This window comes from Lethenteron reissneri, chromosome 23 (assembly GCF_015708825.2).
Source record: "Lethenteron reissneri isolate LAM-NWPU_2019-01 chromosome 23, ASM1570882v1, whole genome shotgun sequence".
Taxonomy (NCBI): domain Eukaryota; kingdom Metazoa; phylum Chordata; class Hyperoartia; order Petromyzontiformes; family Petromyzontidae; genus Lethenteron; species Lethenteron reissneri.
The window spans coordinates 4,276,324-4,291,216 of NC_083801.1; the positions used below are offsets into that span (position 1 = coordinate 4,276,324).

At 47.0% G+C, this 14,893-nt stretch overlaps 1 protein-coding gene across 1 annotated transcript in view; it reads left to right on the plus strand.

Annotated features, from left to right (window-relative positions):
• Window positions 1-377: 377 nt before the first annotated feature.
• LOC133345865 (Krueppel-like factor 6) overlaps window positions 378-14,893 on the plus strand; it is a 68,920-nt gene continuing 54,404 nt past the window's right edge. Inside the window, exon 1 of the mRNA XM_061556915.1 lies at window positions 378-952. Within this exon, the coding sequence (XP_061412899.1) occupies window positions 851-952 (102 nt within the window). The 5' untranslated portion in view covers window positions 378-850. The remainder of the gene's footprint in view (window positions 953-14,893) is intronic.

The window sequence follows — 14,893 nt, forward strand, 5'->3', positions numbered from 1 at the left end:
AAGCGCGGATAAACTATGAGAAGAAGGTACAATCGCTCCCCCCCCCACGTCCAATGGTTGCAACTCTTGCATCGTTCCTCCGCAGCGAGCCGCACACGCGCGCAGCCAGCATTGGCCGCCTTCGCTCGGAGCGCTCCCCCACTCAGAGCGCCATTGGCGGCAGGCGTGCTCTGGGCGGTATAAATTATGTACAATTAGCGCATCGCCTCGCAATGAGCGCGGCTCGCTGGCGCGCAGCACCAGTAGCGGGCAGCAGCAGCAGCAGCGCACCCTGCTGATGCAGCAGCGGCGGCGGCAATAGCAGCAGCAGCAGTGGTAGCAAGCAGCGGTGGCTGAGCAGACACGCAGCAGTGGCGGTAGCGTTTGCGCGTCTTCACGCATGCATCGCACGGCTTGCGTTCTCGGAATATGTAACATGGCCGTCGACGCCTCGTTGCAAATAGGCATTTAAAGAGGAGGTTTACGGGGGAGGGGGGGGGAATAATTCAGAGACAAAGGGATGCGATGGTGGCGTGATCCGGGGAGTAGCAAGTTACTGATCGAATAAGAACCCCGCCGGTGGCGGTGCGCTCGCGTCTTGCAAAGGGAGGCGGTGCAGACGGACAGACAGACAGGCAGACCGGCAGTCAGACAGGTAGACAGGCGGGCAGACGAGCAAGTAGGCGGAGCGTGCGCAATTGAATTGTGGAACCATTCACGTTGCACCGCGGTGGTGGCGGCGGCGGTGGCAGTGGTGGTGTGGGTGGCATGCGTTGCGCGCGGCGCCGACGCGGCTAGATTTGGACGGATTTTAAACGCGAGCGGAGAGCGAAGAGGTTCCTGTCGTTGTTGTTGGCTGAGCCCAGCGGCCATGGACGTGCTGCCCAGCTACAGCATCTTCCACGAGCTCCAGCTGGTGCACGACACCGGCTACTTCTCGGCGTTGCCATCGCTGGAGGAGATCTGGCAGCAGGTGAGCGCAACAGAGCGCGCAGTGAGTGCGGGTGGCGGGCGAAGCGACGGAGGAGTGGGGGAGCGGTGGGGGAGTGCACAAACAAAGACAAAGCTCCCCCGTGTAGTCTGTTGGGAGCAAGTGCTGTTAGCGAGCACCTATCGAGGCCGGTACTGTGGCCACACGAGCGAGTGGGGTGGTCAACACCAAGCCGCACCCGGGCCGCCTTTGTCTCCCCCAGTGGCGATGTTCACACTTCGCAACCAGGTACTCAGTTGAAGCTGAGTCGACCTAGGGGAGGAGGCCCAAGACCGGTTCGGATAATCGTCAATGGGTGTTGGTGATCGTGAGCGGTGAATGGAACTCGGGGGGGGGGAGGGGAGGGTTCGTAGCGCGGCGCGCTAATCTTGACACCACCGCGTGGCTACTCGCTCGCTCGCCCGCCGACTCGCAGACACGAGAGCCCAGACGGAGAGTTGTCCCCCGCGTGTTAGCTCTGCGCCGAGCACCCCGGGGTGGCCCGCGACAGGCGAAGCGGGGCGCGCGTTCACTCTCGAGGGACCCCCGGCCACGCACGGGAGGGTGTTTGCGCGTCCCGTCACTCGCGTTTGAACGCGGCGTGCTCGTTCGAACGTGCATTATACGCACGTCCATGTGCCTGTGCGTATGTGCCGTGATGATTACAGGTGCTGTGGGCTGCACGTTCATGAAGTGTACGCATGGCTAGAACAGACAGACGCGCACGCGCGTGCATTGTGCAACGCACGCGCGGTGTCTGCTGCAGAGATTACTTACCGCGTTGCGCGAACGATTAGGACAACGCAGCGGAGAGAACGCACCGACAATATTCTTGCCTATCGGCGGTGCTTTGTGATTGGGGAAGTGTGGGGGGGGGGGGTGGAAACCACAGGGTCCCTGCTGATTTACCAAACAGCCGCTTGCAGAAGCAGATTGTACTCAGTTTGACTGGCGGCTCAAATGCAGAATGTCAGTGCGCGCGTCTTTGTCTGCACACTGCAAGTGGCTAAGTCACTTGGCGCTGGTGGGAGCCGTGACACGAACGCGGCGTTGCGCGCTCGTCCCCACGTGGCCACTGCTGCTGATGATGATGCTGGTGCTGCTGATGATGCTGCTGCTGATGAGAATGCTGATGATGATGATGCTGGTGCTGCTGTGTACGACGATTGCACGGCGAGTGGTAAGAGCCGCTGCCGCCCGAACGCGAAGGAAATTTAAATCAGAATATTGATTCATACTGGAGGAATCCGATGAGCTATGAAGCTCTTTTTAACAGTTACCCGGTATTGCGCGCAGGGCGACCGTGACGACAACTTGAACGCACCAAGGGTGTCGATTCAGTCAGTTTCTCAAGACCCTTCACAGAACGAAAGAAAGAAGAACTGCGATTTGAATGTCGATAGCGCTTAAATTCGACATCTCACTCGCACACGTCCGCTGCGCACGTGGTAAGATGTTGCCAGTGGTGTTATTTGTGGTGGTGGTGGTGGTTGTGGGTTAATTCTCAAGGCGAACATTGACAGAATTAGTACATATATATATACACACACACGCGCGACACGTATGCGAGAGAGGACGATTCGTAATTCGCTCTACCCACCAAACAAACTCGACGCGTACCAATTCCACGCAGTTTCGTTGTCGGCGAACCGAGCGCCTCGTGTCGACGCGGCCCGAGGGGCGCGCGCCACCGCTGGGGTCACGCGCAGAGCTCCGCGGATTGGCACCCGCGGCTGTGCGTGGAGGCAACGCGCTCACTCGGAGAGCCGCGGCTCGCCCCACGGAACGCGTTGTCGTTGTTGTTGTTGTGGCTGGTGGTGGTGTTGTGAGTGGTGTGATTATTCACGACAGCATGAACGTGCAGTCGGACAACGCACGCGTCTTGTCGTCAGACGATTCAACCCGCTGCCCCAGCAGTGGCAGAGTTTTGACAGAGCCCTGTGAATTGTACTTTGATCGCCGTGAGCGCCAGTTCGAGTCCCGGCCACGCACTGGTGTAATACCAGTGGCGGGTGCTATCTGAACCGATTCTGCTCTCACCACCTGCTTCTCCAAGCCACGCTGGCCAAACGTGGTGAAGTATGGTCAAACAACCCTCGACACTGCGTGGAGGCACCTTCATCCAGCAGTGGATTGACAAAGGGCTGTCAATGACTGTGATGATGATGATGATTAACGTGAGTGGCTGTGCCGCTGCCCTACAAACCCGGCGCCCCGAGTTCGATTCCCGCTCACGGCCAACACCAGTGACGATTATCTGATTCGGTCCTGGGCCCCCTCGAGGTCGACTCAGCCTCAAATGAGTATCTGGTGAGGTGTGTCAACAAAAACATCGCCACTGGGGAGACAAAGGCGGCCGAGCGTGGTGCTGACCACCCACCCCGTCACGCGCCGTTCCGGCCTTCACAGTTGCTTACTCGCTAACGCCACTTGCCCCTACAGTCTGTCCCAGGCTATACGGGGGATCTTTGTCTTTGCCCTGCGAGACGCGCGCGGTACAGAACCCGGCGCTCGCCCGGCGGCACCGCGTTCCGTGTCACTCGACTCGTGAGAGCGACCCCGTGTCCACACGCTGGGGCTCGAGCTGTGAGGGTGGCACGGGACGGCGGGTGGGACAGGCACTCGTGGTGCGGTCTGTGTTCGAGGTAGTGTCAGGTTTAGAACGTTGCGACATTTATTGCAGTTGGAAATAACATTTTAATCGTCACAAGCTTTAACAGGTTTGGGTGGGGGAGGGGTTGTTCGTTGCATATATACAGTATCCTGTTTATAGAATTCTTATTTTGTCAACGTGAATATTAGTACAGCCAACACTTTACGGAGCGGTGGCGCAGTGGTTAGCGCACCACGGCTAAGACCCCGCCCCCCACCCCGCGCCTTCCCCCCCACACACCCACACCGCCGGCGATCGGAGTTTGATTCTTTCGCTCCGCGTTCAACAGCGGATTACCAACGGGGACCGCGGAGTTTACGATTCACGAAGAAGAAACGTTTTCGGCTGGGTTACACGTTTGCACTTCAAAGCGACGGCCAAAATCAAACGGCCCCCTTAAAAGTGGCCGGCAGCGCGGCGCGCTTGCAACGAGATGCGTCGCACCGCTTATCGCGTCCGCAATTTGGAGAGTGCCCATCGGTGTGAAAAATGTGCGTGCGATGCGCGGCCTCACTTAAAACTTTCCCCCCGTGGCGTCGCTGATCAATGTGTCCGCGTCACCCGCGCACATGCACACCCACCACCACCATAATGTATTCGGTATTAGTTGCGGCTTGCCCTGCCCTGCCCTGGCGTGGTTCACAGCCGTGCGCATCGTATCAATCACGGCGTGCGGCACTTTCAACCCAAGTGTCTGCAGGAAGCGTGCAGATCGCCCAGGCTGGTGGCACGATCATAACGACGCTACGACTCGATCTTGATTGGAAGCTTTCGTGACCCCAGGAATCCATACTCGTTGGTTCTTTCGGTAAAGTCACGTGGGTAGAAAATTGTTAATAGATCGCGACGTTTCGATCGCAACACAAGCGACCGTCTGCAGGTGAGAGAGAGAGAAAGCTACTGAAACAAGATCTTATGTAGGCCAAATACTTCTACTGTAATACACAACGACAACGTTGACAGCGCCCTGACATGGCAAGCCACGTTTGCAAGAGCACGCGCAGAAGGGCCGTTGCCCGAAGCGTCGCCTGTTTTATATGTAAATCTATATTGTTTAAAGGGCCACGTAGTGTTGTTGACGAATCTGTTGAGGCTGTTGTTGATGTTAATTGTGCACCACTGTCAGAGCAGAAGCAGCAGCAGCATCATCACCGCGTGATAATGCCTCACCGCGGGGGGCATGCGCCTGCAAGTCGATTTATACCACCTCTGGTTGTGTGTGTGCGTTTTTTTTGAGTGGGAAATACTTTTCAATTACATTTTTAATGAGTCCATAACCGTTACAATGAAGTATTTTTCGTGGTTGTTGTTTTTGTGTGTGTGTACGTATATCTACTGATCGTTGCGTGTTTATTATTAGTATATGTTTTAAATCGATGCTCAAATTAAACATTGAAAAAACACGACCGCTCCTGAAAGCATCACTCAAAGTGAAAACTGAAGACGACAAAAACCTTGCAACTTCGCGAGGGGATCGTGGCGATTTTAAATCACAGGAAAGCTGTCACACTTTTATTGGGGTTTTTTTTTAGTCAATGATGGAACATTAAAAAATTATCGTTTGTAAACAAAAAAAAAACGTTTTATTTTAATGGCCCGCATTGCTGTACGTGGATGCGCAGCTTAACTATTGCACGTGTGTTGAACTTCTTTCGCACCGTACGTATAACGAGCATCAAAAGCAGCACGCATTTGTGTGGGAAAAAAATGTACAGACCATGCAGACGAGGAAATACATTAAGGAAGGAAAGTATTTCACCTCATTTCAATCTAAATAAAGTAAATGTTGCACGTGTTGACTTCGCAAGGAAATATTGTGAAACTATTCAAAGCCACTGGGTTAACAAATGAGTATTTGCTGTGAAATGCGAGGGCCTTCCCGTACAGCGAGAGCATCGCAATTACCCCTTCATTAGCACCGCATTGCACGGCGGATATCCCCCACACAGCAACAGTTGCCCTCTCGTGTTCAAGCAGAATAAGCCTACGAGGCAGATGTCTGCTGTTCGTGTTCAAGATGCAAGATCGACATTATCTGTGTGTGTGTGTGTTGGGGAGCGGTGGTGTAGCCATTAGAGCACTGAGCTGCGAACCCAGCCCATCCCGGGTTCGATTCCCGCTCCTGGGCCTCCCCTAGGTCGACGCAGCCTCAAATTAGTACCTGGTGCGGTGTATAAACATCGCCACGAGGGAGACAAAGGCGGCCGGGCGTAGTGCTGTCCACCCACCCCCTCGTGTGCCACAGTGCCGGACTTCATAGGTCCAACTCGCTAGCAGCACTTGCTCCGTACAGTCTGTTAAGGCTATACGGGGGATCTTTGTCTCTATTTGTGTGTGGAGCTCCTTTGGCACCGTACGTAGCCACACCGTGCTAATCCGAAGTGGGGAAACGACGGAGGCATTTCCCACGAATTAGCGATTGTACATAGACTTTTGTTCAACGTTCAAAGGCATACCTCTGTGTGAACACCGATCCATCTCAAAGCACGCGGTGCGTCCTCGACTTCCACTCTGAAATTAAGTTGGACATTGGAGCTCTTAAAGAGAAAGGGGGCAGCTCCAAGCCCAGTCACCAGCCTTGGGCCATGAACGGGCGGTAAATGAACACGGGAGGGAAACTCGTCACAATTGACACGAACGTCTCTTGGCATCCCACTCAGAATGGATAGTCTGCAGCAGTGGTTCTTAACCTGGGCTGTATGCACCCCGTGGGCATGCCAGATGCCCTTTCTAGGGGTACGAGACATGGCCGGATTTTGTTTTAGAAGGTAAATAATCGAAAGCACAAATAAAGCACGGGCCCGTATGTACAGCTAGTTTGTTTCATCAAACCTATGTATTTATTAAAATTATACATTTTTGTTACGATTGAGAACCAAGGGGATGCAGGCTGCAGTAAAAGTTAAGAACGACTGGTCTATAGTATTAGCCAATTGTAAGAACCTAGCACCACAAGTGAAAATACTCATTGTATCGACTATTCATTGCATTTAAAACAAAACCTGTGCAACTATATGCACAGACAATAATGGTTAACGATATATCGGTGCAAAGTGGCATCCCTACAAAGGTCATTAAAATGAGAAATCGTTTTTCAGAAGTCAAAGATGTATTCCCTCCGGAGAGAAAAACTGGACCCTGCCCTGGGAATGTGGAATTTGTACCACACGCTCAGGAGCAGCACAAAGACATGGGTGCCGCCCCAGTGATCATCCAAGCAGGGAGACACTTTGACAACCGTGCAAAGTTGTGTTTTGTTTTTCACTCCCTTGGATAAGTCCAGTTATAGTTACAAAATGTGTACAATTTATAATAGTCTAAAGCCCCCATTTACGTTTGCAATGAAAAGCTGAGGGGCATTTCTTGAACAGGTTTAGTCACGGGAATACATCACGTTTTCTTGGCTGATATTCCATATGACCTGACAATTGTGGCTGAGAAATGGCAGCAGTGGGGTCATGATGGAGAGGCTGTCACGTAGTGCACGCGGTCTGTACATGCGTTTGGCATTTTTCTGGTTACATTTTCGAATTTTGGTGTAGTTACCACAACTACCAGCACACGATGCATTGGAAACTTCTAATTAATTTATATATCCTCAAAATGTGGTTCTATGTTATATGATGTGTAGTACGCTGCATATTTTATTACTCTAACGTGCATGATTTAATTATGCTAAGCTAACCAGCTGTTTACATCCACCAACAGTGATGGCTATCACTTTAATCAGATGTGCAATGTTTGCCCATGTCATATTTTTTTGAGACAGTACTTCCAAAGGATGGAGTTTTGATGTATCGGACGACTGAAGGAATCCTGCTTCTGGCAGTCGGATACATGTCATTGTTAAAAAAACTAAAATTACATACGGCTGCCAAATTCTCTTTCCCTTTTACAAACTCCTGGAGATGAAGCCAAAGCCTTTTCAATCATTCACGGATAACGAAAACGCCAAAGTGCCTCCATGCCCAAACAAGTTTGTTTGCTGTGATGCTAATGTCCATTAGGCTGTGGTTAAAATCCAGCGTTCACATAGCAAGGAACAGTTTGTTCCAAGAGCGAGCTCTAGTGAGTACCACTGAGTGTAATGTCAGGCCAAGAGGGATCATGATCGGATTAGGCCCCGGCTGGTGCTTGATGAAATCATGTCCTCATAATTTCGATGTAAAGCTTTCGTGACTGCAGGGATTCATCTTCTTGGTTCTTTCGGTAAAGTCACGTAGAAGGGAAGTAATAAAATAATAAAAATAAAACATAATAAAATAATTCTCACGACGTTACGGCCACGACGCAAGCAGCCGTCCTCAGGTGAAGAACAGGTCTGTCGAGAAGACAGAGCCATTCAGACTCTGTTATTATGTTTATTTGTATTATTTTATTATTCCCATTCTAGGTGACTTTACCGAAAGAACCAAGAAGATGTCCTCATGATTATACATATGATGACAATGGGTGATTAATCAAGCAGGACGCTCTGTGTATTTGGAGCACTGTGTGGACCAGGCGACCTGTCTAGCGTGGTGATCAAACAACCCAGTAACCACCACGGCATGGTGAGGCCTTTTAGCAGTAGATTGACAGAGAGCTGTACGTTGATTTTCATCAATCTTTTGATTCTAATGAATAGTTAATGACGAACAAAATCATCTCGTGGGCCGGTGCTAGGTGGATTATCACATCACAGATTCGTGAGAGATGGCGGTGGCTTGGAGAGGCATTCATCCAGCAGTGGATTGAATCTGGCTGGTGATGATGATGAATTTCACGTTTGTACATAGCTTCGTCTGGCTTGTACGTGTGTTGACAAATATTAGCAAATCTGCTTATCCTAACGTGCAGATGAAATAATTGACAGCTAAAGAATGCAGTTCTCACGCTCACGCTATGATGCGTGTTTATGTTACATAGTCTGTGATTTGAATTAATTCCTCGATGCATCATTACGTACCTAATTCATTTTATTGTACTTGCAGTTTTATGATTATGTTATCTTTTTTTATTTTATTGTGACCACTAAAACAGATTGTTATTTATCTTCATAATTAGTGCATAAACAGGTTTGTGTGACTTTTTAAGAACCATTTGATGCCCAGTACTCTGCAAACATACCTCCGATATATAAATAATATAAAGATGACACTGAAAATTATATTTCTATAAGCTCAACATTCACCGATCACGTGATGTAATCAATGCAATGTTATGTTTCACCACATTGCTTTTATGTAATATCATCCTGCTTTGCAAACTTGTAGAGAGTTCTATGTATGACTAAATATAACCTTAATTTTTTCCCGATGAAATTAATGAATCCATAATTGTCTGTGCATTAGTGTCCATTATACTGTGCATAAACCATATAGTTCCAATAACTCTTGCCTACAATTCACTAATAGCATGATCACTCATTGATAAAAAAAATTGTAATGCCAGAACTCCCAGCTCGTTGAAAAATCCCAATCCTAGGTGGGGATTAACTTTTTCCCATCATCCTTCCTGGACTGTATAAAATGAGTATCACGTTGTGGGTAGCCCAAATGTACTGATGTCCATTGAAGAGACCGGCCTCCAACATGAACACGTAGAATTTTCCCCACTGCCTTGGGTTCAACAGAGATGAATCGCACTCAGTACTTCACGGAGCACTGAGACATATTTTGACAATCCGTAAAATGACATATTAAAAGAACATCTCATATGGCTTTCACTTATTTTACCCTTTATAATAATTTTATTTTATACAGCGTCATTCATGATAATAGCATCCCACGACGTTTATGTGTAGATCACAAAACCTTTTAGATGTAGATCACACCAATTTACAACGATGTTGGGATGACACATTTCATATCTGTGACATCATGAAGTCTGAAACCATGCATTTTATCGATACAGTGGAATGTAATTTTAAAACCCGTTGCTGTTGTGTCTTTCAGTTTTAGTTAACTTGAGCAAGAGTTAGATGTTGTATTTAAGTTTGCATCTGGCCTGTCGCTTTGGAGATCTGCCCCATCATTTTCTGAAGGTCAATTAAAAAAAACACAAGCACCACGTGTGTTTATATCGTGTACAATAAGTTGGGTGGTGTCAGATTGCATTATTACCACCGATTAGCTGCTCAAATAAAAGTGCTAATTACAATGAGCAAATTGAAAAATAACGGCCCTATTTAATAACGCTAATGAGCCAGGTAGCAGCAGTGCAGGCGTTAAGCGCTGGGGCATCGATTGTACCGGGTAGCAAGCGCAGCGTCTCGCTCTATTAAATGTCTTCTGGTAGTGAGAGAGACATCACATTTTCCCCAGACTTTCTTCTCAAGCGTGCAAATAACATCCGAACCAATAGACATCGTTCGTTTGTGGATCTTTCAAGCCTTTATCAGTTCGATTTAGAAGTGTCTATTCTCTGTTTTTGTTTAGGAACTAGAGATGTTTTAAAAGTCTTGGACTTGCTCGATATAATTGTAGACGATCATATCTGTCATATTTGTGATTAGCAAGGTCGGCTACATACGGTGCGAAAGAAGTTCAACGCACATACGATATCCGATCATTATTAGTTTGGTTGTGCACCTTGCTATCGACCACTGTGTTGTGGGCAACATTAGTAAGCGATGTGTCCTGAGTTGTATTTAGTGGCGACGGCTAACATCAGTGGCGCATGATTATATTTTCATCAAGCCGCACTGACCAGCATGATGAAGTATGGTCAAACAGCCTAGTAGGGGAAGCGTTCACCCGGTAGTGGAGTAACATAAATGTAATTTATTACTCCAATTAAAATTGACAGGAACAAACAAAAATTGTAAAAAGTGATAAATATTCATTTTTACAAATACGCAGGCTAAATATATATATTTTAATATTCTTGGTTCTTTCGGTAAAGTCACGTAGAATGGAAATAATAAAATAATAATAAATATTAAACAATAAAATTCCCTTCTACGTGACTTTACCGAAATAACCAATAATATGAATCCCTGCAGTCACGAAAGCTTTAAATCAATATTTATATATTTTTATTACGATTTAATACAACTGCCTTTGCCCAATCTTGTCTGCCCCTTCCCACGACCTTGCTGTTTTATCTCGTCTCAGAATCCCCATCAGTTCGTTTTGTTCCACAGTCCACACGTAACCTCACTTCGCATCCACTTTCTAACCACGGTTATACCCCCCCCCCCCCCCCCCCCAAAAAAAAAAGTTCCTTCCCCAGTATTTGAAACTCTTCTTGTGCATTTACAGACCTTGAGATATCACTTTTTTTTCCAAAACACATTCTTTCTATTGCCCGTTTTGTTGTTGTTAATATTTGTGTTGCTAGGCCTTTCATCATACGACAGTAATGCTACCCGCTTTGCTGCTCTAAGCGATCCGGCTGTCTTGAAAATTAAGCTCTTAACTCTTTCAACTTTCCTCCCATAATGCAGTCCCTGTCTTCTACGCGCCCTTTATTTTCCCACACACTGCAACTGCTGTAATGCACAGTTCCCCATCCCCTCCCTCCCCCCCCCCCCCCGTTTTTCTCACGAAGGTCCTTGAATCAACGATATTCTTCTATCATTGTGAACATGCGCGGTCTCTAATCACACTTTGCGGCTGAGGTTCCACGTGGGTCACATTGCCAAAATTGCCGCTCTCGGTGTCAAAGATCTCCCTCTTGAAGCCTTTGATCTATGGCCTCCCATTGGCACCACCGCTCATAGAATTTCAGTGGAACATTTACAACAAGCATCGAGTGCATGTCTCCTCAACCCCAAATGTCGCCTCTTAAAGCCATCGACGCGATTTCGTTTTCTATTTTATCGCTTCACGTAGAGTGTACTTGGGTGCTGGAACTCCAATGCATTGATGTTGAAGAAGGCATTAGCATCGAAGATAAAAACATGATCCGGCTTACATAATCAAGTGAAATGTAAAATCGGCTCAATACTCAAACGAGCGCTCATCAGCCCTTAGCCAGTGATGGAAAGGCCTCGTTCTCACGGTAAGGAACCACATTCTCCAGCATGCATTTCGCACAAAACGGTGACTATTTTATCATCCCCTAGAGAGACTATAGGCTCAATCAACTCTTGACTGGGATTTGAGCTCGTTACCATTTGATGGAATCAAATGCTTAAACCACAGTGTCCATCCAACCATCGTATTATTATTATTAAGATTGGCCCAACTCTGCCCCTTCTAAGTACGGATTTTCTTGACCCTCTCCGAACGCGTTGTACCGGTCTCGCGCCATGCCGGGCTCGCGTTTTTGTCGCAATAACAAAAATAAATATCGGCGACCACCTATGTAGACTCATCATTACTGTCCCCCGCAATTCTCGATGTTCTCTTTAAAAAAAAAAACGTTACTCCGTTGCGTTGTTGCTCTGAGCTCCCCGTATTTCCCTCCAACGCCGTTTGTTTAATGCCGACGGCCCAATGGCGTATCGAGTGGATACTTACCAACAACATGTGCTAAACCATCGGGTATCTACCGTGCCTGGCTGTTAACGAGCCCCCGGGAGGTGTGAACACTGCAGACGTTGCGTGTTTTAAACGAAGGCTGCTGCCTGATTAACATTAATCTGGGTAGCCAATGGGTCAATAGATACGTTTAATTTTGTTGTTGGAAATGCCTAAAATGGAGCGATTACTTTTTACGTGTAGATATAGAATGTGGGATAATATCCTTCGCTGCACGAGGTGCTCTCATTTTTGAACGCTTAAATGTTTTCACGTCTTACCAATGAAGCGTTGTGGTCAATTGCCGAGCATAATTATCAGGATATGGCACTGTAAAACGATGTTATATTTGTTTAGTCCAAAAGACCTCAGCATGCAGAGGTGCCTGCTAAATAAATGCAGTTCATGAACAGCACTGCGGCTCTATTACTTTATGAATGGAGGATGCGATGACCCACGCTCGGCAATGCACGCACGGCTTGTGGACCATGGACGCATGCACGAGAAACACTGCAAGTCGACGGCCAATGCATTCAAAGCCAAGGTGTGAATTCACGGCAAATGCCAATTTACCGTGGCAATGCCACCCAGGAAGCCACTGGAGCTATTAGAAAGCCTCTGGAGCTATGCACTATTTGATCGAAATTGGAAAAGAAAATATTTATTTAGAACTACTTTTTGTGCTTAGTTTGTTGCCTTCCCCCACCCCCGCACCTCCAATTAGCACGTTTGGCTACGTACGGTGCGAAAGAAGTTCAACATAAATTTAGATTTAAAGCTTTCGTAACTGCAGGGATTCATATTCTTGGTTCTTTCGGTAAAGTCACGTAGAAGGAAAATAATAAAATAATAAAAATATCAAACAATATAAATACATAATAATAAAATTATTGTTTTAGATTTATATTATTTTATTAACAAACATTTTGTTTTGTTTTATATTCAGATTCTTTTATTATTTCCCTTCTACGTGACTTTACCGAAAGAACCAAGAATAAGTTCAACATACACACATACCTGCAGGGCACAGCATTGTGCAACATGGAAGGACGAGTGATGGGTACAATACCATTTTGTAAATTGCGTTGAACTTTAATTTGCTATACGCTAAGTTCTCACTGTACGCGTGCTCACACTACGAGTTGTCGCCATGACGCGGTTCTTCTACGAGGGAACACTTTACGCAAAATGCAGAATAATCCCGTTATAACGCGGTTGCTGAGCGGTCGATGAGGAACTACTTTCTTGAGCTGTGCGGCTGAGCGGTGTGATACGGTACGCGGAATGATACATTGCGCAACGGCGTACTTTCACTTAAGGTCTTTGTTCCACAATGGGATGACTATAGGCTGATTTTGTAGTGCAAATGTGATTCAAATTTGCATTGTTGATTACACTGGTCAACACACTTTTTCTGGCATAAGGTATTCCAACGGTTTTAAGGTAATTTTGGGGTGCTGACTCCAAATCTGGCATCAGTTTTTGTCTATCACATCAGGTTTTAGAGATATCAAATATTGCATTTTCAATAAAAACTGCAGAAGAAAAATATTAAATAAATGTGGATATCTACATAAAATGATATTATAAACACACTATCCTAAAAATACAGCACCACATTTTAACACTAAAGCAGTCACTGACTCGCAACAACTTGCAATCAATCATAAGTGACAAAGTTAATTTCGGGTAAAATCAATGAAAATGGGGTATGCCGATAGCATAAAAATGAGATGTGATAGAGCAAATCTGAGATCAGATTTGGAATCGGCACCCTGAAATTAGTCTAGAACAGCTGGCAAAGTCCAGGCCAGAAAAAAAAAAAATTGACCAGTGTTATCTATTTATTCGACCTGAAAAGCTGGGAATCCCTAGCACAGGACCGACCTGCCTGGAGAAGAAAAGTACAGGACGGTGCAGTCCTCTGTGAGAGTAGGAGACGCTCCTGTGCCATCTTGAAGAGGCAGCAGCGCAAATCTACCAAGGAAAGACGTGTGGCTGCACCTCAGAGCTCTACATCCTCCCTGACCTGTCCAGTGTGCCACAGAGAATGCTGGGCTCGGATTGGCCTCTTCAGCCATCTGCGCACTCATCAAAACCCAACAAAATGACAAAAGTGCCATGGTCATCACCAACTTTGATGGACGAACAAGAAGAAGAAGAAGAATCTATATGCAGTGATTTCTCAATTAGCACGTTTTCGCTTAATGCAGCACTTTTCAGGAACGCGTCCACCACGTTTAACCAGCAATTTTTGTGTTTACGTTCAAGCGACAATTACTTTTCCGTAGTCCGCGACGTTTTCTTTATGCGCACTTGAGTTGCAATGCGCACATGAATGATGCACCACTCGGGCAGTGGCACCTTCGGCTGCGATCGCCAACGCGAAGCGACCTTCGCTGGAGAGTATATTTAGTATATTGATGACACTGATGTAGTTTATATTTTAGTTTTTTACGTGGTGGTTTGGCTGCTGCAGTTCCTTACTATTAAAATTCCTTCCCTTTATTACTGCTAACCGTACCTCCTCCCTTTGTTGCTGCTAATCCTACATAATGCACGGGCATAATATGACTTTGAGACCCCCTCCCCTCCTACGCATTCCACAAGTAGTTACTAATCCCATATCTGCATTTTCCATAAATATGCTAAATTCCTCTGTTGATATGCAAATTCCTTTGTCAAGGCGCCCTTCCTCCCCTAACCCAGCTTAAATATACGCTGCCAAGCTTGGTGGTGTTCATTCAGACGCTGTCTTTCCGACAGACCTGTTCTTCACCTGAGGACGGCTGCTTGCGTTGTGGCCGAAACGTCGTGAGAATTGTATTTTATTATGTTTTATTA